Here is a 25,571-nt window from a genome sequence, read left to right as displayed (position 1 = left end):
GCAGTTTTTTGACAGACATTTTTGTCCTCTAAGGACCTCTGAGTAACTTTTTTTTTTTTATTGATGACGCACAAGGGTTAAGGCTATGTCTATAAAATGAAAGTCTGGCCTACTAGTAGTGACAAATCTCTGAGTGCATATTTACATTTGTATATATTAGGGCTTGCTCGACTACTTATTTTTACTAGTCGGCTAGTCATGCCATACTCGTGGCCTTGAAAGGTACAAAAATGATGTCCCAGTGCAGTGAATGCAAATTCCAAGTTAAATTTATTTCAATTCAAAATATATGTGGTCATTAAATATATACAAATATACCATTCAAAAGTAATGACACACAGATACACTGGGACCCATTTTGTGGACAGAGGTTTTTTCTCATCCTGTCGCCATGAACTGTTGAACAAGAGCAACTGAAGTCATGTCATTCACGACTAGTTAACACAGGCCCAAAGCAGCAATTAGTGGTATAATTAATGGAGTTCTAGTTGACCATGCTGTGCAAACCCTACTATATACAAACTAAATAAAATAACCAAAATAGTGTGAAAATTCAGGAGTATATTTATTTCATGTTAAGTAGTAGGTCACAGAGAGTGAAGTGTTGTCATAGAGTCTAAGCTAGTCATCCCATGCCACAGTCCTTCTCTGTTTGTCCCTGACTACCTGAATGAGACTTTGGCTATGCATGGTGCTTTTGGACCTGGAGAGTGAGAGCTTGTCTCAGCTGCACTAATGTCATTGCAGCGTTGCCTCCGCTTCCACCTAAGAATGTGCTGAGCTCCCCCACTTCAAGTGAATCTCCTGCTACAGAACCTACCGGTAAGATCCCCCCACCACCCAGTGCTCAGTCTGTACCAATATCTGACCTCATCTGATATTCTTCTGGTTTGTTTTCCCTGTTGAAAAGACCAGTGGGATTCTGGAGTGGGACGCTGGTGTGCTGGTGTCCCCATCAGGCTTCTTATCTAGCTTAACAAGCCAGAATTCCTTGGTCAAATAGCCTCACCTGAAAGAACATGCTGGTAGACCAGAATTTTTTTGCAGGTGAAAAGCATGGTTAAGCTGGTCCCCCAGCTAGACCAGCACCAAACCAGCATAAACCAGCCTAAACCAGCATGGAAATTCATGCTGGTCTAATCAGGTCTTTTCAGCAGGTTTGTGCTAGTAATCTCTTTTGGCACTCTGTTTTGTAAATAATTTCTTTTTTAGGGAAGATCTTTGCTTAGTATCTCTTTGTCTAAGTGCTTATCTCTTGCCTTTGCATTTGTCTTCCCTTCTGTTTGTGGCTTATCATTTCTGTTTTTCTATGATATCTGTATGGTGCATGATGCAGACGTGCAGAATGAAGATGAGGGTTCAAGGCAGGCCTCACAGAGGCCTTCCTTAGCTGATCTGGACAACATCTTCGGCCCAGCAGACTCTCCAATACCTGGTCAGGATGCTGAAGACAAGTGGGTCTGCTTCAGTGATGAGTCGCCTGAAAGACCTCCGCTTTCAGAGGACAAGACTCCACTTCCATTCCCCTCATCTCCATCTCCCTCAGCAGAACCAGCACCTCGATTGCCTAAATCCCCACCACCACAAGAGGAGCCTAGCCTTCCTTTACCAAAATCTCCACCTCCTCCAGCAGAACCTGCACCTTCTCCTCCAACCAGTGAACTGCCAAGAGATAGTCCTCCACCTCCGTCGACAGCCCCTCCCCATCCCAAAGACACCATTCCTTCTCCCCCAGCTGTCCCGCCTTGTCCAGTTGAAGAGGCCCTGTCCCCACCAACACCAGATGATCATTCACACCTTACTACAGACTTGTCGCCATGTGCTCCTCCGATGGATACACGATCATACTCAACCAGCCCACCAACTACTCTAGAGGCAAGTGCACGCACAATCCCTCCACCCCTGCTTCTGAACCAGGAGGAGAAGAAGAGCCCTGAGGAGATCCCATCAAAAGAGGACCCGAGTGAGAGCAGCACTTCACCCAAAGAGATAGGTCAAGGACCACGTTCGACACCACCTCCTCCTCCTCCTCCCACATACAGGGCAGTAGTGTCATCCCCAGGGCCCATCCCTCCAACTGGTACAGGTGGAAATGAAAGTGGTGAGTCTGATGAACAAAACCTGTCAACTTGAGCACCAGTCACAGAACATTAAGCGATGAAAACATTTACACTTACATTTATGCATTTGGCAGGCACTGTCCAAAGGGTCTCATGGTATACATTTTACCAAAATATGTGCTTCTTAGGAATCGAATCCATGACATTGCCATTGGTAGTGCCATGCTAGCATGCTAGCAACCACCAGTAAAAAAAAACCACATTATTGGAAGCAGCAAGCTAGCGAAAGTAAACATTATTGCTTCCTAGAATATGTCACAAGATAATAAGCAGATATTTTTAGAAAAATGTTCAGCATATTGGAAATACAAATAAAAAAATGTTGTCTGATTTTCTAGTCATTCTGCTCCAGACATCATGTTAGGTGGGTTTTCACAGGAGAGTGCTTAGTCAGAGGGATGAAGAGTGTATGACAAATTTTTCCCTCATTATTTTCTATTTATAGACATACAGCCTCACCACGCTTGCACATAATGTTAATAAATAATTTGTGGTGGTTTATTGTACTTTAGTACTACTTTAAAAGTTATACTGTGTAATTGATTTGATTGGTGTTTAAAGTCCTGCAAGTACTATACATCATTCTTTCACAAGGTTGTATAGGTTTTGCTGTCAACATCTTCAAATTACGGTATAAATTGTGAGCTGTACTGAATACAGATTTGAATATGAATACAGATTTCCTGAATACATGAAAAAAATGGGGTGATAAATGACTTAACATTGATATTTCCCTTTATATGTGTCAATCAACAATTTAATTTAAAGACACACATAGTTGGTTGGGCAGCAGGAACAGAGCTGTTCCTGCATGGAAAATGGACAGCTACCACAAACAATGGGTTGGATAGCATAGTATCACATATAAATGCCCCACTAATTATCCATGTCAGAAAATACATCTATGAAGTACTTGGCTTTCTGCTATCTGCAGGGGAACAGATACAAGCAGAGTCCTGTTTTGTTTCTCAGTGTGTAAAATGTGATGGTTTGTCTTAAAGTTTACTTGAAAACATTTCTCATTGGAGCAAGCTGACTTTGTATAGGTCATATGTGAGGCGATTCTGGTAAGTATCACACCTATTTGAATGTACGTTTTGATAGCCATTTTATCTGTTTCCAGAAGAACTCTTGAATGGGCTTGATGCATGTTACTCTTTGAATGGCTTTGTTTAAACGGAATGCTCTTGCTCCACAGGCTTCTCCTCCCCTGCTCGTTCATCTACGCCATTGGCCACCAGCAGTTCTCCCCCTCCCCCACCCCCACCTCGGCCACCCTCACGACCTAAACTGCCTCCTGGGAAACCCAGTGTAGGGGATTTGGTACGTGGTAACACAAAACAAATTACAATATTTTACTATTATTGTCCCTCCTAGATCACTACAAACTGTTTATGTCATTGACCTTTTTGCATTATCTATACAATTTAAAAATATTCAAAGGGGCGTTCACACAGACAGTGATTATAACACTGGAGGTTGCTGAGTCTGTGTGCTGTTGGTTGCTAGTAGGTGTTCCTACTTGACCAACTGTACCAGGCAGGCAGAGCATCACTCAGTACGTTTACATGTGCAGTTACAACTGAGCTACAGCGGGTTTTTGCATAGTCAGGCTATAGTCGCAATTTGTCTGCCCAAATGAATTGTTGCAGTTCCTTCCATTCATCATTGCTTTGTAATAACTCTGTTTGATGTGCTTCCATTGTATATGGATCTGTTTGCAGCTTTGAATAAAGCCTGCTTCTTCTAGCATTTTGCCGACTTAAAAAAAAAAAAAAAAAAAAAAGCCATTCCTTGTTTTTTGTCTGTTCATTTATTTGGCAAGTCACTTCTGTCTTTCAGAGCATGCTCACAATGCCCTGGCCAATTGTTGTCTGATTAATGTGTATACATGCTAGATTATTAAAGTTTTTACATGACATTTTAAAAGGATAAATTATTGTTTTAGTCTGACTGAAATCAAACTTTTGAAGTGCCTGTAAACTGACTATCTTTGGACTCAAGATAGCGCCGTGTATGGTTGCTGCGTTGCGAGCTCCGACACAACATAGTAATGTTTTGTTTGTTTTGTTCACAATTCTTATATTTTTTGTATTGGATGTTGTCTGCCTTATTGTCTACGACAGACAAACACTTGGTTCAGCAATTTCACACCGTAAACCGGACTTCAAATTCCTCAATGCCGACCTACTGTTTACAAACACGCAAGTGGAGCCCTTTGTCTGGGCAGCACGGCCGCGGAAACGCAGAAGGAAAAGGGAAAACAGAGCCGGCATTCTCATCAGAGTAAGACGCCGCGCAAATCGACCCCCGCTACCCACTATTCTACTGGCAAATGTTTAGTCTCTGGATAACAAGCTCTGTGAGCTGAAAACGCGGATCTCTTTCCAACGAGAGACGAGGGACTGCTGCATTATCTGCCTTACGGAAACTTGGATGTCTGCGGAGATTCCAGACATTGAACCCACAGGGTTCTCCGTGCACCGAGCGGACAGAGCTAAAGACCTCTCAGGTAAAAGTAGAGGTGGTGGAGTATGTTTTATGATCAACAAATCCCGGTGTGATCAGAGGAACGTACATTCTATCAAGTCTTTCTGCTCTCCTGATCTGGAATTTCTTATGCTTCTGTGTCGACCATTCTGGCTACCGAGGGAATTCACAGCAGTCATTATCACTGCTGTGTACATCCCTCCCCCACAAGCCGACACAGACCGGGCACTCAAGGAACTGTATGGGAGTATAAGTGAGCAGGAAACCACGCACCCTGAGGCCGCGTTCATTGTGACCGGGGACTTTAATAAAGCTAGTTTAAAATCAGTCGCACCAAAATACCACCAGCACATTAGTTTCAACACACGAGGGGACCGGGTTTTGGACCATTGCTACTCTCCCTTCCGGAATGGCTACAAATCCCTCCCCCGCCCATCATTTGGCAAATCGGACCACTCTTCCATTCTGCTTCTGCCCGCTTACAGGCAGAAACTGAAACAGGAAGCACCCGCCCTCAGAACGATCCAGTGCTGGTTGGACCAATCAGATTCTATGCTACAGGGCTGTTTTGATCACACGGACTGGGAGATGTTCCGGTCCGCCTCTGATGACGACATCGAGCTTTACGCTGATAGCGTAATGTGTTTCATCAGAAAGTGCGTAGAGGATGTGGTTCCGACCAGAACAATACGGATCTATCTGAATCAGAAACCATGGATAAATAGCGATATTCACGTGGCACATAATGTGCGGACCTCCGCTTTTAATTCCGGGAACGCGGAGGAGCATAAACAAGCCAGTTATGCCCTCCGAAAAGAACCGCAAAACATCAGTACAGGAGCAAGATTGAAGGACAGTTCAACACCACCAACTCTAGAAGCATGTGGCAGGGAATTAACATCATCACGGACTTTAAAGGGAATAAAAACTCATGAACACTGCTGCCTCTCTCCTGGATGAGCTAAATACTTTTTATGCTTGTTTTGAGGAAAATAACACCACCCTCGTGGAGAGAGCTCTCGTGGCCGAAGCTACAGAGGTTAGTTCACTCTCCGTCTCTGTAGCGGATGTAACCCGATCCTTCCAACGGGTGAATATCCGCAAAGCCGCGGGCCCAGACGGCATTCTGGGCCGCGTCATCAGAGCATGCGCGAAACAGCTGGCTGGTGTTTTTACGGACATTTTCAACCTTTCCCTCTCTTTGTCTGTAGTCCCCACATGCTTTAAAACATCCACCATTGTGCCTGTTCCAAAGCAATCAAAAATAACTTGCTTAAATGACTGGCGTCCTGTTGCTCTGACCCCCATCATCAGCAAATGCTTTGAGAGACTAATCAGAGATTACATCTGCTCTGTGCTGCCTCTCACTTGACCCGTTGCAGTTTGCTTACCGCAACAACTGCTCCACTGATGATGCCATTGCATCTACAGTACACACTGCTCTCTCCCACCTGGAAAAAAAGAACACTTATGTGAGAATGCTGTTTGTAGACTACAGCTTAGCATTCAACACCATAGTGCCCTCCAAGCTAGATGAGAAACTCCGGGCTCTGGGCTTAAACAGCTCGCTGTGCAGCTGGATCCTGGACTTCCTGTCAAGCAGACGCGAGGTGGTTAGAATAGGCAGCAACATCTCCTCATCACTGACCCTCAACACTGGAGCCCTAAAGGGCTGTGTTCTCAGCCCACTACTGTATTCCTTGTACACACATGACTGTGTGGCACCACACAGCTCCAATGCCATCATTAAGTTTGCTGATGACACGACGGTGGTAGGTCTGATCACTGACAATGATGAAACAGCCTACAGAGAGGAGGTGCACACTCTGACACACTGGTGTCAGGAGCACAACCTCTCCCTCAACGTCAGTAAGACAAAGGAGCTTGTGGTGGACTTCAGAAGAAAAGACAGAGAACACAGTCCCATCACCATCAATGGAGCACCAGTCGAGAGAGTCAGCAGCTTCAAGTTCCTGGGTGTCCACATCACTGAGGAACTCACATGGTCCATCCACACTGAAGTCGTTGTGAAAAAGGCTTCTTCCTGAGACGGCTGAGGAAGTTTGGAATGAACCGCCACATCCTCACACGGTTCTACACCTGCGCTGTAGAGAGCATCCTGACTGGCTGCATCTCCGCCTGGTACGGCAATAGCACCGCCCACAACCGCAAAGCACTGCAAAGGGTGGTGCGAACTGCCAGACACATCATCGGAGGTGAGCTTCCCTCCCTCCAGGAAATATATACAAGGCGGTGTGTGAAAAAAGCTCGGAGGATCATCAGAGACTCCAGCCACCCGAGCCATGGGCTGTTCTCACTGCTACCATCAGGCAGGCGGTATCGCAGCATCAGGACCCACACCAGCCGACTCCATGACAGCTTCTTCCCCCAAGCAATCAGACTTCTGAACTCTTGATCTCCCACGATCAAAATACATCAGCACTGCACTTTATTACCCATACTTTATTACCCTTACTCTTATATCTCACACCGGACTGTCATAAATTATATTATTATTATTATATTATATTCTCTCTTAACAACTGACTATCAACCGACAGCCTGAATGTCAATACAGTACAATACTGTACATTCTATATTTACTACTATATATACTTTTTTATATATTTTTATTTTTATTGAATAATGTGTATCTATATAGTGCGCATTGTATACTGTACAGTGTATGTTATTATTTGTATATTGTTGAGTGTAATTATGTGTATAACAGATGTTTAAATTGTGCTGTGTTAATTTGATGTTATTGTAAATTGGTATATGTCTCATCACTGTCACGACTGCTATGTTGATCGGAACTGCACCCAAGAATTTCACACACCATTGCACTTGTGTATATGGCTGTGTGACAATAAAGTGATTTGATTTGATTTGCACTTCTTTGGACCCTTTTCATATTTCCCAGTTTGAAATATGGAAGTAAACTACAGCAGGGTAAACTTCAACATTGGAATATAGAGGTAAACCGAAGACCACAGCAAATGTTACTTTTGTTCCCATTTGCTCCAACAGCAAAAGAAAAAAATCCATCATCGTGTCTCTATGACTTTCTAAAAGTGGAGAAAATTAGAGAGATGGATTCTCTTGGTAGTCAGAAACGAGATAATTGCCAAAATTACTGTCACTCTTGGGGGTGGGCGATATGTATGAGGGGCCGTTTAGGCCATAATTGTTCAACAAAAATCCTTCTTCCAAACCATGTCTTTACCCAAATACACTTTGATAAGCTGTCGGGATGGATTTCGCGGGAAATTGCATACATACGTCATTCGCCCGTGCGTGTTCACGTCATATCCGTACACAGAGAAAATAATCTCCGGCTACTGTAGCATGTGTATGGTGTGGGAGTAGCGTGAAGCTAAACGTTTGTCACAACGAACGAGAAAAATTTACCATGGATCATACAAAATGGCAAACCTCCGGGGAATCACTGGTTGTAAAAACAAAGAAACTCTGAACAGAGCAGAGTCTACAAGCAAAAAGGGAAAGCAACAGAGTCCGTAATAAAACCCGAATCAACATCAGCTTGGATTTCAGAGGTGGCGACAACTGAAAGGATTTAAAAGCGACCCAGAGATGGCTTTTTATTGATATGGTTTATGTATAGTTGTGTAATCACACACACACACACACACACACACACGTCTGTCTGAAATACAATAATTATACTGTAATCGGTGCAGAACTTTTCACGTGCTAGCACACGTGTGTGTTTTTCTTTATAGCAGCAGTAATTTATATAAATAAATCCTTTAGTCCTAGGCTTGCAAAGGACATGTTAATCTTGAAATGATGTTGACCACTGGTTGGTAACAGTGACAATCTATAAATTAGCTAGTACTGTGGTCTATTTGGCCAGAATATCCTGCAGTTATAAAAATGTTACAACGTTTGACCTTATCAGACTAGCAGTCGTTATGTCTAATGTTAACGAACGTTGCCTAACTTTTGTAACATCATTTATTTCAAAACATCAATCAACACAATAAGCCAAAACAACAGCATAAGATATGGCACTTACCTGCTCAGATGACAAGTTTTTGGACATCCGTCTTTTCCTTTCTTTCGTTATTTATTTGTCCATTCACTCTAAGATGTCCTGTATCCATGTGTACACCGGTGCCTCAAACCACATTCATCCGCACAGAGGAGCAGAGCCGAAGCACAACCAAAACAATGTTCTTCCGCAAGATGCACACAGTTTTATTTTTTAACCACTAGAGGGCCAAAAGATACATAGTGTAGCTTTAAGTGAAATTCATTCATATGCATGATTGAAAAAGACCCTTACACACACTTGTGAAATTAACATTCATAAATGTAACTGAAATTCATTCATATACATTATTGAAAACGCCTCGTATGAACACTAGTGAAATTAACACATTAATTTAAACATGACACCTGATATGCAGAACGCTTATACTCTTGCGAAAAGAGTAAGTGGGGGGGGGTTAATATAGAGAATATATGAATATTATCTGAAAGCAAACATAGCCTTTTTTTACTAATATCTTTCGAACAGAATTTTAGTAAAAGTGATAATGTTTAGTTTAAAAACTCTATATTTTGGCACAGTGTTGTAGCTGTTTTCCTCGTCAGTGGAGACTGTTTGGCTGTCTAGCTGTTTGATTTCCTTCATAGCACTTAAAAAAAAAAAAAACAAAAAAAAAGTAGAATTCAATTGGGTCATGTAAGTTTTGTGGTCTTAGCCGTAAGTGATCCCGCTCTGCGCTCTCCTGTCTCTAAAGCACAAATAACAGGAAGCCAGCTGCACTCGCACATTTGCGTGTTACAGAGATAGCGAATGCAACACTCGCATGAAACACAGATGCGTGTATCAATCGAGATGCAAATTTAGCACTTAAGAAGTTGTAAATTTGAAAAGGGTCCATTGGTTGTAGTCACCGCATTGCATCGCCAACGGTCGCTTTTACAGATGTAAGTTTAAATGATTGGCTTCAAGTTGCTTTGTCTCTGCAAATCGCTGGCAGTGTGAACTCCCTTAAATTTCCGGATCTCCTGACCAGAATGACAAACCCCTACTTCTTTTTTTTGACCTAACCTCTATCTGCTATTCCTTTCCCTGTCAGAATCGGCCGTTCAGCCCCCCTGTACATTCATCAAGCCCCCCGCCTTTGGCTCCACTGGCCCGGGCGGAGAGCACCTCTTCTATCTCCTCCACCAACTCTCTGAGCGCTGCCACCACTCCCACCGTCGGTAAAGAGCTCGCAGTGTCTGTGTCAGGTGTGACTCCATTTTCCACCATTCTCTCTGCTTTGCCATAATGTGTGTTATTCTCTTTGTGTGTCTGCTCTGGAAATCTGCCTTTCTAACATGAATTCAGATTAGGTCATCTGTTTCATCCCAGGTGCTGCTGAACAATATTCAGCATTGTTCTGAATGTACTGTAGTAATATTTTTACAGCCTTGCTTGATTTAATTTGGACTAAAACAGTTTGGTGGTGATGCAGTTTAGTTAAAAACCATCTATGAAGTCAAATCTCAAGCCTTCTGCCGTCATGTATAAAAATTAAAGGGTTAAGGATTCATTGGTTTGAAGTGCTAAAAATACAGATTCGCTTGTGCTGATAGTCTGAATATGTTGGTCTTGTGCACGTTAGATTGGGAATGTTGTGAGGATTGACTGGATAAGGCTGGTGATCTGCATGCAAGCACAGATGAAGGATGACATTGTACAGACAAAATGATTTTTAAGTTACATATGAGAAAATAACCATAGACCTAAAAAAGGAGATGTTTTACAATTTAGGGAAAATGACTTTCTGGACTTGTACTGTATATGTGAAACATATGGACCTAATAAGTTATTTGTATGTTTGTGCTGGACTTTTTTGATACCATACTGTTGGAAGATTTTTTTTTTTTTTTTTATTGTTTAATTCTAAACATAAGTTCGGGAGGAGCTTGTTCATCTAGGCCTGCCAGTCATATTCCAAGGATATATACAGTAAGCAGTTGTTTCCCTTGCTCCAGCGACGATTCTTCCAGCATACCTCCACCTCCCCATCACCACCTTTTATATTTCATAAACGTCTATACCAATTATTTCAAATTGTCTTTCCATTTACTGCTTTAGTCTAATAGTCCAGGGGGGGATCTTAGAGCACAAGCCCAGTCCTGCGCTTGAGCCCCTCCGCTTTGGACGGCACGCCAAATATGTTTACCTTAATACAATCCAGGACTATATGTATACAAGCGAAGACGTGAGTAGTACATTTACAACAGCATAATTTTCCTGAGGCTTGCAAAAGTCTGAATTTCAAGAGTTTCTGTTTTTATGGATGAAGGGCTATACGTTTCTTATGCTATTCCATGCATTTCAGCCTTTTATTTGTTTTTCTTCATTTATCATCTTTTTCTAACATTTTCAGTGTTTGCAGTGCATCTGTTGTGATTGTCTGAGTTTGACTGTGACTTTTTACTTTTTCTTTACAATTATTTGTCATTTAATTTGAATTATGTTTATTTTTGCTTGTTTTGTCGTCTTTCTTGTCCTGTCTTTTTGGGCTGACGTAATTGTCTGATGTCAGAAGATGACGCTTTTGTAGACAAACTACCCAGCTTTGAGAGACGGCCAGACATGCTGGCAGGTACAGTATGCTATGAACCCATCCTGATTTAGTGGATGGGATGGAGGCCACTGACTCAACATTGCAATGGTTACATTACACATACTGTCAGTTTTAAGAGTATAGCTCATACATGGTGACCTTTTTCATTTTCAGCAGTGACTAAACTAGTAAGCCAAATGGCAGTAGTTTCATGTTAGCAGTTGATTTTTACACCAAGAGTCTTTAAAGGAGTTTTCCTGGTTATTTAAGACTTAATGTTTATGGACAATATCTGTGGCAGGCTGTTATTTAATGCAATACCTTTAAAATAGAAGCCTAGCAGGCAAGCTAGCAGCACTGCTAATAAACATTTCAAATATACAACACACAGTATAAACCATAACTACCTTAACAAAAGTATAACCATAATACTATAACTGTAACAATATAACCATAACGAATGATTGTTAGCATAAGTCTGGAGTGATAAAAGTGCTTGGCCTTCTCTGTGCAAAGTTATGTCCAATCTTTCAGCTAATGTCCTGACAAGTTAAAAAGTATACCCAGTTACTAGCTCTTGGCATCTAAGGGACATGGAAGAGATATGATGCACTGTAACTATTCCATAAAGCACTCTTTAAATACTGCAGAGTTCTGCAAACACCCACAGGAATTACTTTAGAAATGCATAACCAAGTTCCTCCACCTAGAAAAATAGTCTCACCTCAAAAAAAAAAAAAAAAATTTAGACAACTTTGAGAAATTCAGATATCAAAACAGACATTTTTCTAAAGAAGTCAATACAAATGCTTTAAAAAAGTACAAATGAATATTATTACTTTAAACTCCCTGACTCCCTTGCCTGTTAGGCTTTGAGTGTAAGTGTATTTGTTGGAAATGTGTTTTGCGTTCATTACTTATTACGGATGAGTCCATATTAGAGATGTGCCATGTTGGTTGAATAATCGACTAGTTGTCCAACAACTGTCTAGTCAATTAGTGGTGTTGACCACTAACATAAATATTTTTAGTGTTGGGGGTATTAATGGGAGATGCAATTCTCAAATTAATTGAGAGATGCAACTTCTTTGAGAGCGTTATTTTGTTTTTGTTTTGTTTTGGGGGGGGGGGGGTTGTCATTATAGCTTGCTGTGCTTAAAAGTCAATGGTAGTCAGCACAGTAAAACCTTCTGCAAGAAGTTTTGTCTCTTATGCTTTAAGTTTAGTCCATTTATGCACTGCTGCTGTTTCAGCCATCAAAGTGCCGCATCAGCAATACATTACAAGATGATCACTGTCAGACGTTAAATCCTCTGCTGTGAGTCATGTTCATGTATTTTTGAAGTGCTTTGGGGAGAATAAAGTCTTTTGCTGATTCTGTCTGACACTGTTTAAATTAATAGGTGCAGTAAAAAAGGTTTAAACTGCTGGATGTCGTGAACTAGATGTGTACCTGCATCATGATCTTGTAGTTCTGCACTTTTGAGTGAGTAGTGAGGATCATCCTGAGACTCCCAAGTGCTCTGGTTACATTGAAGTGTGTCACTCTGCATTCAGGATGCACATAAGTGGTTTTGTAGTGCTTTGTTTTGGAGCCTTTCTTATTTCTTACTTCTCTTTGATAGTTTTGTGCAATATGATTGTTATTGTTATTGATAATTATTTAGCCTATAATTTTGTTGAGTATCTATTAGTTACCATGATGAAGTGCTGCGCTTAGCGTCGTTATATCCCTCTGAAATATGTCTGATTGAGGTCATGTGAACAGAATGGAGCCTAGTTAAACATTATTATCCTTAACACCAACTAGTCATTCAAACAACCATCCGACTAGTCGATTATGAAAATTGGTAGTTTGGCACATCCCTAGTCGATATTATTTTTTATGTTATTGACAGCATACCACAGATGCGGTTCTCAGACAGTTTTAAATAACCTATGATATTCCTTTAACTCACCTTAATGGTGTTTGTTTTCCTCTATTTTTCCCTTGTTGATTACACCCAAACACTTTTACCACAGTATTTACTTCATCCAATTTTAATTCTCTCTTAATCATGCTTTGCTCTTCAGGTCTGTAAGAGACATGGCAGTTGCTCCATCTGTACCACAAACCCAACATCCCTCATCTTACATTTGCATTGATATAAAGAACCGAGAACAAGTCTTTTAGTGCCTGAAAAGCAGCTGTCAGGCTGTGGACTCTTTAGAGAACTGAAAGAGTACCACCAATCTCCTTGAAAACAAGCAACACACACACTGAGCCTCTCAGCGTTTGAAGTATGGTCTGGAATTTGGCCTAAGTGGCTGCAGTACTGATCAGTATGCTCAGCAGCTCACTCGTTTGAATGAAGAGCTCTCAGACATTGCACATGGATAGAAGCATGTCTTACAACGTCATGATGCCACATAATTTTAGGCCTCAAATGTGGAAAAACATTCATTCAAATTTTATCCTCAACATTCACACCACCTAGAACACACTGAGGCTTTGTTTACACATGGCGGATGCATTACTGTGTTGACATGCATGCATATACTGTTTCAAATTGCTCACTCATTCACCATTCATTACATTGTGGTCGGCGCATGTGAGTATAGATGAGTGTAGACACTGTTAAAATAAAATCCGTTCTGACCGTTTTAGACTTGAGCTCGTTTCCAAAAATCTGGAATCTTAAATTGATTTTTAAAACACATATGGATGTGGTATGGATAGTGTTTGTAAAAATTTCATGTGGTTTTCTGCTGTTCAGACTACAAACAACTAAACCGATTTAAGGCAGTCACCCCCCATTTAGTGGTTTAAATGTTTTTTTTTTTATATGTATATATATATACACCTGAGTGCAATATGATGTCATCAATATTTCTGCTTCATTTTTCGGGAAGAGAAGGACTGTGTATCTGCTAAACAATCATTTTGTCAGCTTTTAGGAGTACATTAGCATATAAATGACCTCAAAGCTAATAGACAAGGACTAAAAGCCACAAAGATTTTTTTTTATTTCATGGGCTCTTTAATTCTTAAACGTCTCAGATCTTATCTAGCTTTCATCTGTCTTGCTCTTACACGTAGATAAGCTAGAATGGTAAAATATTTGCCATCGTTTTAAAAACGTCCCTAGTTTTCAGTCAAAATTCATTTCTAAACTGCACAATAGTCCAACAAATTTGTTACGTCTTCATATAGTCTTTGTGACACTACACAGTGCATTGTGGTGTTACACATTAAAATACACATGCACTTGCATCCTTATCATTAATAATCTATTAAAAATGCAAACATAAATATAAAACTGAAGCTAGTCTTCAATTTTGTCACTATTTTATACTTCCAAACTTGTTGCAAAAAAAGGGCCAATATGAAGATTGGTTTAAATTTATTATTATTATTGATCTGATTATTATTTGATTTGTCCAATGTGCTGTGCAACATTTATGAATGTTTCACACATTATAGTCATCTCCATCTAGTGAATTGTGACCACCCTCATTGCCCTTTGACCTATACGCCTGCCACCCCATCACTGTGCTATTTGATGGACCTGTGTGTGATTCACGCTACTGTCCTTCTCTCCCCCTTTTCCTTCCCCTGCCTCTCCTCACTCCCCCCAATCTTATACCCCCCTCCCCTACCTCCCTCCAACACAGAGACAGACCAGCCCTCCCTCGTATGGTTTGACAGAGGCAAGTTTTATTTAACCTTTGAAGGTAAGTTGGGGTTTATATCTAAGGACGTAGCGCGTGCACACTCAAGTCTCATCTGACTTCCCCCTTTTCTCATGTGTTCATTACTTTCTTAAACCACTGTGACTTTTAATTTTCCTCCACAACATCTGCTTTGCTCTGTATATCTTCTTTGGCATTCAGCTGTTCATCTTCCGTGCAGTGGAAGCTTCTCTTTTCTTTCAAGATCTTCATATTTTCACCTGCATCAATAATATGTCTTCTCATTCTTGTTGTTTTGTGGCTCATCTGCTTTGATATCTTCATTTTGACTTTGGTCTTGAATCTTAACACAATATTTCAGCTTCAAACATTCCATTGAAGCTGCATGCTCTCTGCCATAAATTGCTTTCATTTTCTCTTTCATTCTTTCATCTTTTAAAGATGTTATTTTTTACTTGATCTAATCATTTAAACCTAATAGAATTGCATTTAAAATTCAGACAAGAATACAGATTGGATATGACTTGAGATAATGCTTTATAAAGAGTAGCGTAAATCTCTTAAGTACTCCTGTTAATCCTCAGAGTGTTAAGACAATTTATTTGAAATTCATTCTCTAATTGAACTTTCTGCCCATTGTGGATTTTGTTACTTGTGCCTTTAGAAGGTGAAATTTAATCATGATTTGCCAACAGAATGTTGAAAATAAGCTAAGACCTAGACTATAAATGTACACTTTTATTGACTCCTAACAACATAGCTAAAAATAAAAAGCAGCTCAAAACCCACCTAAACTGGTTTGCTGGACTTAGATGGTTTAAGGTGGTGTATCTAGTCTCATAGTCTGGCCAGTCTGGCCAGCTGATGTTCCAGCTGACAAGGGGCCAAAACCCCTCTAAAACCAACAATCAGACCAGCCTGACCAGACTTTTACCCAGCAAGATAAGACCAGCAAAAAAAGTGAGCAGAAATAGTGTTAATTTGAAGAAGCAGTTGTGGTCGTTTTTAGGTCTTGGTTTAAGTTCTAAAGGAATTTACCACTGTCAACTGCTGATTGTCTCCTCTTACATCTACAGGTGCATCTCAATAAATTAGAATGTCGTGGAAAAGTTCATTTATTTCAGTAATTCAACTCAAATTGTGAAACTCGTGTATTAAATAAATTCAATGCACACAGACTGAAGTAGTTTAAGTCTTTGGTTCTTTTAATTGTGATGATTTTGGCTCACATTTAACAAAAACCCACCAATTCACTATCTCAAAAAATTAGAATATTTTGACATGCCAATCAGCTAATCAACTCAAAACACCTGCAAAGGTTTCCTGAGCCTTCAAAATGGTCTCTCAGTTTGGTTCACTAGGCTACACAATCATGGGGAAGACTGCTGATCTGACAGTTGTCCAGAAGACAATCATTGACACCCTTCACAAGGAGGGTAAGCCACAAACATTCATTGCCAAAGAAGCTGGCTGTTCACAGAGTGCTGTATCCAAGCATGTTAACAGAAAGTTGAGTGGAAGGAAAAAGTGTGGAAGAAAAAGATGCACAACCAACCGAGAGAACTGCAGCCTTATGATTGTCAAGCAAAATCGATTCAAGAATTTGGGTGAACTTCACAAGGAATGGACTGAGGCTGGGGTCAAGGCATCAAGAGCCACCACACACAGACATGTCAAGGAATTTGGCTACAGTTGTCGTATTCCTCTTGTTAAGCCACTCCTGAACCACAGACAACGTCAGAGGCGTCTTACCTGGGCTAAGGAGAAGAAGAACTGGACTGTTGCCCAGTGGTCCAAAGTCCTCTTTTCAGATGAGAGCAAGTTTTGTATTTCATTTGGAAACCAAGGTCCTAGAGTCTGGAGGAAGGGTGGAGAAGCTCATAGCCCAAGTTGCTTGAAGTCCAGTGTTAAGTTTCCACAGTCTGTGATGATTTGGGGTGTAATGTCATCTGCTGGTGTTGGTCCATTGTGTTTTTTGAAAACCAAAGTCACTGCACCCGTTTACCAAGAAATTTTGGAGCACTTCATGCTTCCTTCTGCTGACCAGCTTTTTAAAGATGCTGATTTCATTTTCCAGCAGGATTTGGCACCTGCCCACACTGCCAAAAGCACCAAAAGTTGGTTAAATGACCATGGTGTTGGTGTGCTTGACTGGCCAGCAAACTCACCAGACCTGAACCCCATAGAGAATCTATGGGGTATTGTCAAGAGGAAAATGAGAAACAAGAGACCAAAAAATGCAGATGAGCTGAAGGCCACTGTCAAAGAAACCTGGGCTTCCATACCACCTCAGCAGTGCCACAAACTGATCACCTCCATGCCACGCCGAATTGAGGCAGTAATTAAAGCAAAAGGAGCCCCTACCAAGTATTGAGTACATATACAGTAAATGAACATACTTTCCAGAAGGCCAACAATTCACTAAAAATGTTTTTTTTATTGGTCTTATGATGTATTCTAATTTTTTGAGATAGTGAATTGGTGGGTTTTTGTTAAATGTGAGCCAAAATCATCACAATTAAAAGAACCAAAGACTTAAACTACTTCAGTCTGTGTGCATTGAATTTATTTAATACACGAGTTTCACAATTTGAGTTGAATTACTGAAATAAATGAACTTTTCCATGACATTCTAATTTATTGAGATGCACCTGTATACACTGATCAGCCACAACATTAAAACCACTGACAGGTGAAGTGAATAACATTCATTATCTCCTTACAATGGCACCATACATGGGATATATTACGCAGCAAGTGAACAGTCAGTTCTTGAATTTCATGTGTTGGAAGCAGGAAAAATGGGCTAGACAACTGGGTCAGAGCATCTCCAAATCGGCAGGTCTTGTGGGGTGTTCCTGGTATGCAGTTGTTAGTACCTACCAAAAGTGGCAAAGCGAAGGCTAGCCCATCTGGTCCAAACCCACAGAAGAGCTACTGTAGCACAAATTGCTGAAAAATGTAATGCTGGCCATGATAGAAAGGTGTCAGAATACACAGTGTATTGCAGCTTGCTGCGTATGGGGCTGTGTGGCCACAGACGGGTCAGAGTGACCATGCTGACCCCTGTCCACTGCCGAAAGTGCCTACAATGGTCAGAAATGGACCATGGACCAATGGAAGAAGGTGGCCTGGTCTGATGAATCATGTTTTCTTCTAGATCATGTGGATGGTCATTTTCCTGGGGAAGAGATGGCAGCAGGATGCACTATGGGAAGAAGGCAGGCCAGCGGAGGCAGTGTGATGCTCTGGACAATGTTCTGCTGGGAAACTTTGAGTTCTGGCATTCATGTGGATGTTACTTTGACATGTACCACCAAAAGATTGTTGCAGACCACGTACACCCCTTCATGGCAACGGTATTCCCTGATGGCAATGGCCTCTTTCAGCAGGATAATGCACCCTGCCACACTGCAAAAATTGTTCAGGAATGGTTTGAGGAACATGACAAAAAGTTCAAGGTGTTGACTTGGCCTTCAAATTCCCCAGATCTCAATCCGATTGAGCATCATTGGGATGTGCTGGATTAACAAGTCCGATCCATGGAGGCCCCACCTCGCAACTTACAGGACTTTAAGGATCTGCTGCTAACGTCTTGGTGCCAGGTACCACAGGACACCTTCAGAGGTCTTGTGGAGTCCATGCCTCGACGGGTCAGAGCTGTTTTGGCAGCACAAGGGGGACCTACACAATATTAGGCAGGCGGTTTTAATGTTGTGGCTGATCGGTATACGTCTCATTATCTATGAGGTGTTTTCTTTGTTTGTATGTTTCCATCTCTCTCATACTTTATCACAGCTACCTTATGTATTCTATGTTTTTGCCTCTATTTAATCTCTCACTGACTGTTCGAAATTGTATTATGTCTATAAACATGTTTTTCACTGCTTTCATTGGTGCGCATGTTTGTGTTTACTCAGGCTGTTCTCGAGGGCCCAGTCCACTCACCATGGGGGCCCAGGACACACTGCCTGTGGCTGCAGCTTTCACAGAGACAGTTAGTGCCTACTTCAAAGGAGCTGACCCTAACAAGTACATGACACTATCTTAAAATCTCACAACCACATCAGCATTGTAGTCCTAATTTGTGGTACTACACAAAATATTATTTCATAGTTTTTATATATATATATATATATATGTGTGTACTGGTAATATTTGTTTATTCAAACTGATTTGTGAGAAAATGTTTTAAGGCTTTTATTTTAATACCATGGCAGACTTACACAGCTAGAGTAACTTGTACTGTTTGCGAATATTAGGTTTGATCATTTTGGGTTGCTACTGTGTATATCTAAAGGGGAAGATTTTAGATATTTTGAGCCACAGTCTTAATATGCTTTAAGTCAGTATTGAAACCAAATTTTTCCATCATCTCTCTCTCTCTCTTTCTCTCTGTGTCTCTACCTCTGTTTTTCTTTCCGTCTCTTTCTCACCGACATCTTATTGGCAAATTTGAGATGTTATGATGGTCACTCTGTTTCTAACACTGTTTCACACTTACCAAACCTGTGTACTCATGTACATGTCTAATAATGTTGCTTTCTAAGGTGTGTGGTGAAGATCACTGGAGAGATGGTGTTGTCCTTCCCAGCAGGGATCACAAGGCATTTTGCAAATAACCCCTCGCCTGCTGTGCTAACCTTCAGCATAACCAACTACAGTCGCCTGGAACACGTTCTGCCTAACCCCCAGTTACTGTGCTGGTAACAACATTCATCTAACGTCACCTTCAACAGAACCTTCACAGACCATAATTTTAATCAAATGTATTGATTTAAAATGTGTTTATTATGTTCTTTGTGGGGTCAGTGTTACTTTAAAGCAGGGGTCGGGAACCTTTTTTCACTAAGTTAATTTTTGGTTGATGCATTTTTTTGAAAGAGCTATACCAAACGAATAATTTACTATTTTCAAAAACAAAGTTTTTTAATAAAATAAAATGTTTATATTGCCCATAGACTACTCAAAAACAAACAAATATGCACAAATTAATTGGTAACATGTCGCAATATGGAATTACTTAATTTTACAATTGTTCATGAAAAATGTAACTTCCCTTTTGGGCTGGGTGATATGTAAAAAATATTAATGATAATCGCCTTTAAAATACCGTGATATCCGATTATATGGTCAACCCCCAAGGTCGGTGAATATTTTTGCTTTATTGATTTTGCTTTAAAAATGTAATTGATTGAAACATGAAAAACTTAAACAAAAGACATTTCTAAATTCAAATTGCACTTTAAACGAAACGAAAAAAGCAATAAAAATAACGAAGTGAAAATATAAAATATCTTATATATAACCACCTCCCCAAATCCAAACATCTCCAACGACCCCATTTGCCATTACGCAAGTATCAGTACGCGGCAACAGGTGAAAAATTACTAGCATACAAATTAAGAACTAAAGACAATTATAAATGTAAAGATAATTATAATAAGTATTATAATAAATAAGCCTAATAAATTCCCTTGTGTTCCCAAAAATGCTGCCAAATGTGTTCTTATCGAATGTGTTTGTATTGTGTTTTGGTAATACAGTTTATGCTGCCTAAAGAAAAGAAAATAGAACTCAATTTTAGGTTCAAGGTGAACGTGTCTTGTATTACTTTGTGATTTAATCACTTTCGTCTTTGTTTCTTTAATACAAAGATATCTGTATATATTACTGGACCTGCAGAGTTGTGTTCACAATGTGTAAGAGCGAACTGCTCTGTGGAAATAAAGCGAAACTCACAGCACCTCACGAGATGATCGGAGATCATGTGCAGCATTCTCATAGATTACATTATTCTTCTAAACAGTTTTCAGTCGAATGAAACCAAGAAAAGGGAGTGATAACTCTTTACATGCGCTTGTTCCACGAGACAGGGTCCTGTTGCACGCCTCTGAACAAACAGCGAATCAGACACGAGCATTGACAGCTTTTCTTTTGTCTGTTCTTAAAAATATAATAAAGTGTGTTTCTTCAAGTGCATCTTTTTGACTAACAGCATTTGTTGTCATGTGTCACTCCGAGACGTCTTACAGGTCACCCACCTGTTGCGGGTAGATGAGCAAAATTACTCTCGCATAAAATACATTTGGACGAGGAGCTCGCGAACTGAATTAGCCTCGTTGCATTTTGCAGGTGGCGGGTGCTACATCACACCCTGGGCGCACAAAAATAACGAACGTTCATAAAATTGCTCGTAGAAAATGCTCTTAACCGCTAAGGTCAATAGTTATTGGGAAACGAGGCCCAGAACTCTATGAATGTGTGTGTCTTGGAGAAGCGCTTTCATTGCACTCGTGAATAGTAGAGCTCACTGCACACATATAAAATCAGACGTGCATTGGCGGCTTTTCTTTCATCTGTTCTTCAAAATATAATCACGTTTCATCAAATGTGCGCCTTTGCATCTAATTTCTTGTAATGTATCACTCCGAGAAGTCTTACTGGTCACATTCCGCAGTGGCTGGCATATCAGCAAAATACTCCGCATGAAAATCCGCATTTGGCGGGTGTTCATTTCGAACCTTGTTCACCAGGAGTAGGCTGTATGACAAATTCGGAAGAAAGGAAATCAAAACAGTGTCATTGACTTAAAGCTTTGCAATCACACCCACACTTTCTGTTGGAAAATTATCACTAGAAAGTTTTAAACAATCATGTGTTGGTGAATGGTGAGACACCCAGCGAGCCACAGGTTCCCGACCCCTGCTTTAAAACAACATATCTGACCTCTGGCAACCAATATCCTACACTGTGGTACTTTCCTCTCTCGTAGCACTCTTTGGTATGATAAAATAATGTCAACTCATCGATATTTCATATCTGGTCTGCATCAGGCTTTATTTTGCGATAATGACTGGCTGACTGGACATTATACCTTACTTATTTACTTTGGTAAATGGTAATGGAGGTAATTGGTAATTGAAGGAGAGTTTGTAACTCCAGTCTTTGACCTCATGATTCATAACGGTGTGTTGGCTACAGTCAGCTGAGTGTGACTCACGTATGACTAATCAAAGGGGTAGTGTGGTGTAATCGGTCTGAGGGGATGTGATCTTACTGTGTACGGGTTATCTTATATGGCTAAACATGTTGGATAAATGTTGATTAAAGCCACTCAAGGCCATACATTACAGTGATTTTACCACAGGTAAGCAGTGTTCTTAAACATAACATAAAACCCTTTAACCATGGTAAAATACTGAAATGTATGGCCTTGAGTGGCTTATTGCTTTTATAACAGCAATATCTTAAAAGACACAATGTTCAAGGGGTGGCAGTGGTGGCTCAGCGGTTAAGGCTCTGGGTTACTGCTCAGAAGATCAGGGGTTCAAACCCCAGTACTGCCAAGATGCCACTGTTGGGCCCTTGAGCAAGGCCCTTGACCCAATCTGCTCCAGGGGCACCGTGTCATGGCTGACCCTGCACTCTGACCCCAGCTTAGCTGGGATATGTGAAAAAAAAAAAGAATTTCACTGTATATGTGCAAAATATATAATGTATGATAAATAAATATAATTATTATAATTATAATAAATAGTTGCATTTATGAATATTAATTGGAATAAATCACCAAGTACAGTTAACGTACAGTTCGTTAGCTTAACTGTAGCTACTGTATGTACGATTACCAAGCAGTGTAGCATTTTGGCATATAAATATACAACCCCAATTCCGAAAAAGTTTGGAAAGTATGGAAAATGCTAATAAAAACAAAATGGAGTGATTTGTAAATTCTGTTCACCCTGTGCTATATTGAAAGCACTACAACAAATTATTTGATGTTTTACCTTTTTTTGTCAAATCAGATGATTGCAACATACTCCAAAAAAGTTGGGACAGTCAAGTGTTTACCACTGTATAACATCACCATTTCTTCTAATAACACTTATTAACCATTTGGGCACTAAAGACACGAGTTTGTTAAGTTTAGCATGTAGAATTTTGCCCCATTCATCCATTATTTTGGTCTTCAGCTGCGCAATTAAACAGCCTTTGTTGCAGTATTTTGCACTTCATAATGCACCACACATTCTCAATTGGATATAGTTCAGGACTGCAGGCAGACCAATCTAGCACCTGCACTCTCTGTTTACGCAGCCATGCACTTGTAATCCGGGCAGTATGTGGTTTGGTGTTGTCCTGCTGGAAAACACTTCTGAATGTGCATGATCTCTGATCCCTTAGACGTCACTGTCTTAACCCTATAACGCCATGTGTATCAAATATGATACACAATGATTGAGGTTTCCGCTGTTTCATTGTCTATTCAAGCAAATAAGCCAAACCCCATGGTATGTAAGTTTCACATGTTTATGGCACCCTCTAGTGGTGATTTGTAGAAAACAATGGTTTTAATTTTTTTTAATCGGTCAGTTAAAAAATAGTGGCAGACTTGTGCGAAAAGTAACTCTGTTGGGATAAATGACACCTTATTTTAAAATTTCAAGGTAACATTATAATTAGTTATTGACATTTTTGACAATAAATGTTTGCTTTATAAGAGTAGCCTGTCGTTGTTTCAAAGCACTATGTTTAAGTTTATACAATACTATGTTGAAATTATGTGTATCAAATTTTATACATTAAGCTTTACGGGTTAAATATGTCATAAGCACTCATGTATCTGACAGAAACTTTACAAAGTGTTATATTTAGAATATTATTGTTCTTTCCTCTTGAAAGACTAAATAGTAAACTTTGTTATAATTTTAAAAAAAGAAAAAAAATGTGTTGTGTTAAATCTATAAGAAAATTATAATATTTGTTTTTAGAGGACAAAAAGGAAAGGTATCTCAGATTTTAAATATGACATGTTTGAAATATGGCATGCTGTAAAAGACAAATAAATGATATAAATAAGAAGAAAAATATGAATGTGTATGATATGCATGCCTCTTCATCCTTTAATCATGTAAAAAATGAAACGGGACATTCAAAATATTATAAGGAGGATTACTGAAATAAAACTTGGTGCAGTGATTTATTTATATATATATATATATATATATATATATATATATATATATATATATATATATATATATATATATATATATATATATATTTTACACTGATCGGCAACAACATTAAAACCACTGACAGGTGAAGTGAATAACATTTATTATCTTGTTACAATGGCACCTGTCAAGGGGTGGGATATATTAGGCAGCAAGTGAACAGTCATTTCTTGAATTTCATGTGTTGGAAGCAGGAAAAATGGGCAAGCGTAAGGATCTGAAGGACTTTGACAAGGGCTAAATTGTGATGGCTAGATGACTGGGTCAAAGCATCTCCAAAACGGCAGGTCTTTTGGGGTGTTCCCGGTATGCAGTGGTTAGTACCTACAAAAAGTTGTCCAAGGAAGGACAACCAGTGAACCGGCGACAGGGTCATGGGCGCCCAAGGCTCATTGATGCACGTGGGGAGCGAAGGCTAGCCCGTCTGGTCCGATCCCACAGAAGAGCTACTGTAGCACAAATTGCTTAATGCTGGCCATGATAGAAAGGTGTCAGAACACACAGTGCATCGCAGCTTGCTGCTTATGGGGCTGTGTAGCTGCAGACCGATCAGAGTGCCCATGCTGACTCCTGTCCACCGCCAAAAGCGCCTACAATGGACACGTGAGCGTCAGAACTGGACCATGGAGCAATGGAAGAAAGTGGCCTGGTCATGTGGATGGCCGGGTGCGTGTGCGTCGTTTACCTGGGGAAGAGATGGCAGCAGGATGCACCATGGGAAGAAGGCAGGCCGGCGGAGGCAGTGTGATGCTCTGGGCAATGTTCTGCAGGGAAACCTTGGGTCCTGGCATTCATGTGGATGTTACTTTGACACATACCACCTACCTAAGGATTGTTGCAGACCACGTACACTCCTTCATGGCAATGGTATTCCCTTTCTCAGCAGGATAATGTGCCCTGCAACACTGCAAAAATTGTTCAGGAATGGTTTGAGGAACATGAAAAAGAGTTCATGGTGTTGACTTGACTTCCAAATTCCCCAGATCTCAATCCTATTGAGCATCTATGGGATGTGCTGGACCAACAAGTCCAATCCACGGAGGACCCACCTCGCAACCTACAGAACATAAAGGATCTGCTGCTAACATCTTGGTGCCAGATACCACAGGACTCCTTCAGAGGTCTTGTGGATTCCATGCCTCGATGGGTCAGATCTGTTTTGGCGGCACTAAGGGGACCTACACGATATTAGGCAGGTGGTTTTAATGTTACATTAAAACCACTGACAGGTGAATTGAATAACATTATCTCATTACAGTGGCACCTGTCAAGGGGTGGGATATATTAGGCAGCTAGTGAACAGTCAGTTCTTGAATTTCATGTGTTGGAAGCAGGCAGAATGGGCCAGGAGGTTCTTATTGCCGACCACCAGGTGGCGCAGACCGTTCCCGCTGCCGACCGCAAGGAGGCCACCACACCAAGTCAAACCGACACTCCAAGTCAAGTCATGCCATCAAGTCAAGTAGTCACTTCAAGTCAAGTTGTCTCTGTCACGCACAGTCAAGTCTTCTCACTAATTCAAACCATCACACCTAATCAAGCCACCAAGCCCAGTCAAGCTGCCAAGTCAAGCCAAGCCATTACACCAAGCCAAACCATCACACTAAATCAAGCCACCATGCCAAGACTAGCCAAGCCATTACACCAAGCCCAACCATCACACCAAATCAAGCCAC

The 25,571-nt window shown here is 40.5% G+C and overlaps 1 protein-coding gene across 9 annotated transcripts in view; it reads left to right on the top strand.

The window, feature by feature from the left end:
• Positions 1 to 25,571, top strand: part of LOC127449398 (SH3-containing GRB2-like protein 3-interacting protein 1) — a 102,519-nt gene that overhangs the window by 65,320 nt on the left and 11,628 nt on the right. For 3 of the 9 annotated variants that reach the window (XM_051712798.1, XM_051712799.1, XM_051712803.1), the window contains 8 exons: positions 748 to 822; positions 1,337 to 2,101; positions 3,319 to 3,443; positions 9,722 to 9,875; positions 11,183 to 11,242; positions 14,858 to 14,917; positions 18,796 to 18,907; positions 19,426 to 19,581. In XM_051712798.1, coding sequence (XP_051568758.1) covers positions 748 to 822; positions 1,337 to 2,101; positions 3,319 to 3,443; positions 9,722 to 9,875; positions 11,183 to 11,242; positions 14,858 to 14,917; positions 18,796 to 18,907; positions 19,426 to 19,581 — 1,507 coding nt within the window. The remainder of the gene's footprint in view (positions 1 to 747; positions 823 to 1,336; positions 2,102 to 3,318; positions 3,444 to 9,721; positions 9,876 to 11,182; positions 11,243 to 14,857; positions 14,918 to 18,795; positions 18,908 to 19,425; positions 19,582 to 25,571) is intronic. The other 6 variants (XM_051712806.1, XM_051712804.1, XM_051712800.1 and 3 more) reach the window with 5 other exon arrangements.

The sequence above is a fragment of the Myxocyprinus asiaticus genome, chromosome 12 (assembly GCF_019703515.2).
Source record: "Myxocyprinus asiaticus isolate MX2 ecotype Aquarium Trade chromosome 12, UBuf_Myxa_2, whole genome shotgun sequence".
NCBI lineage: Eukaryota > Metazoa > Chordata > Actinopteri > Cypriniformes > Catostomidae > Myxocyprinus > Myxocyprinus asiaticus.
The sequence above is the reverse complement of the archived record's forward strand: the minus strand, read 5'-3'. Positions and strand labels throughout refer to the sequence as shown.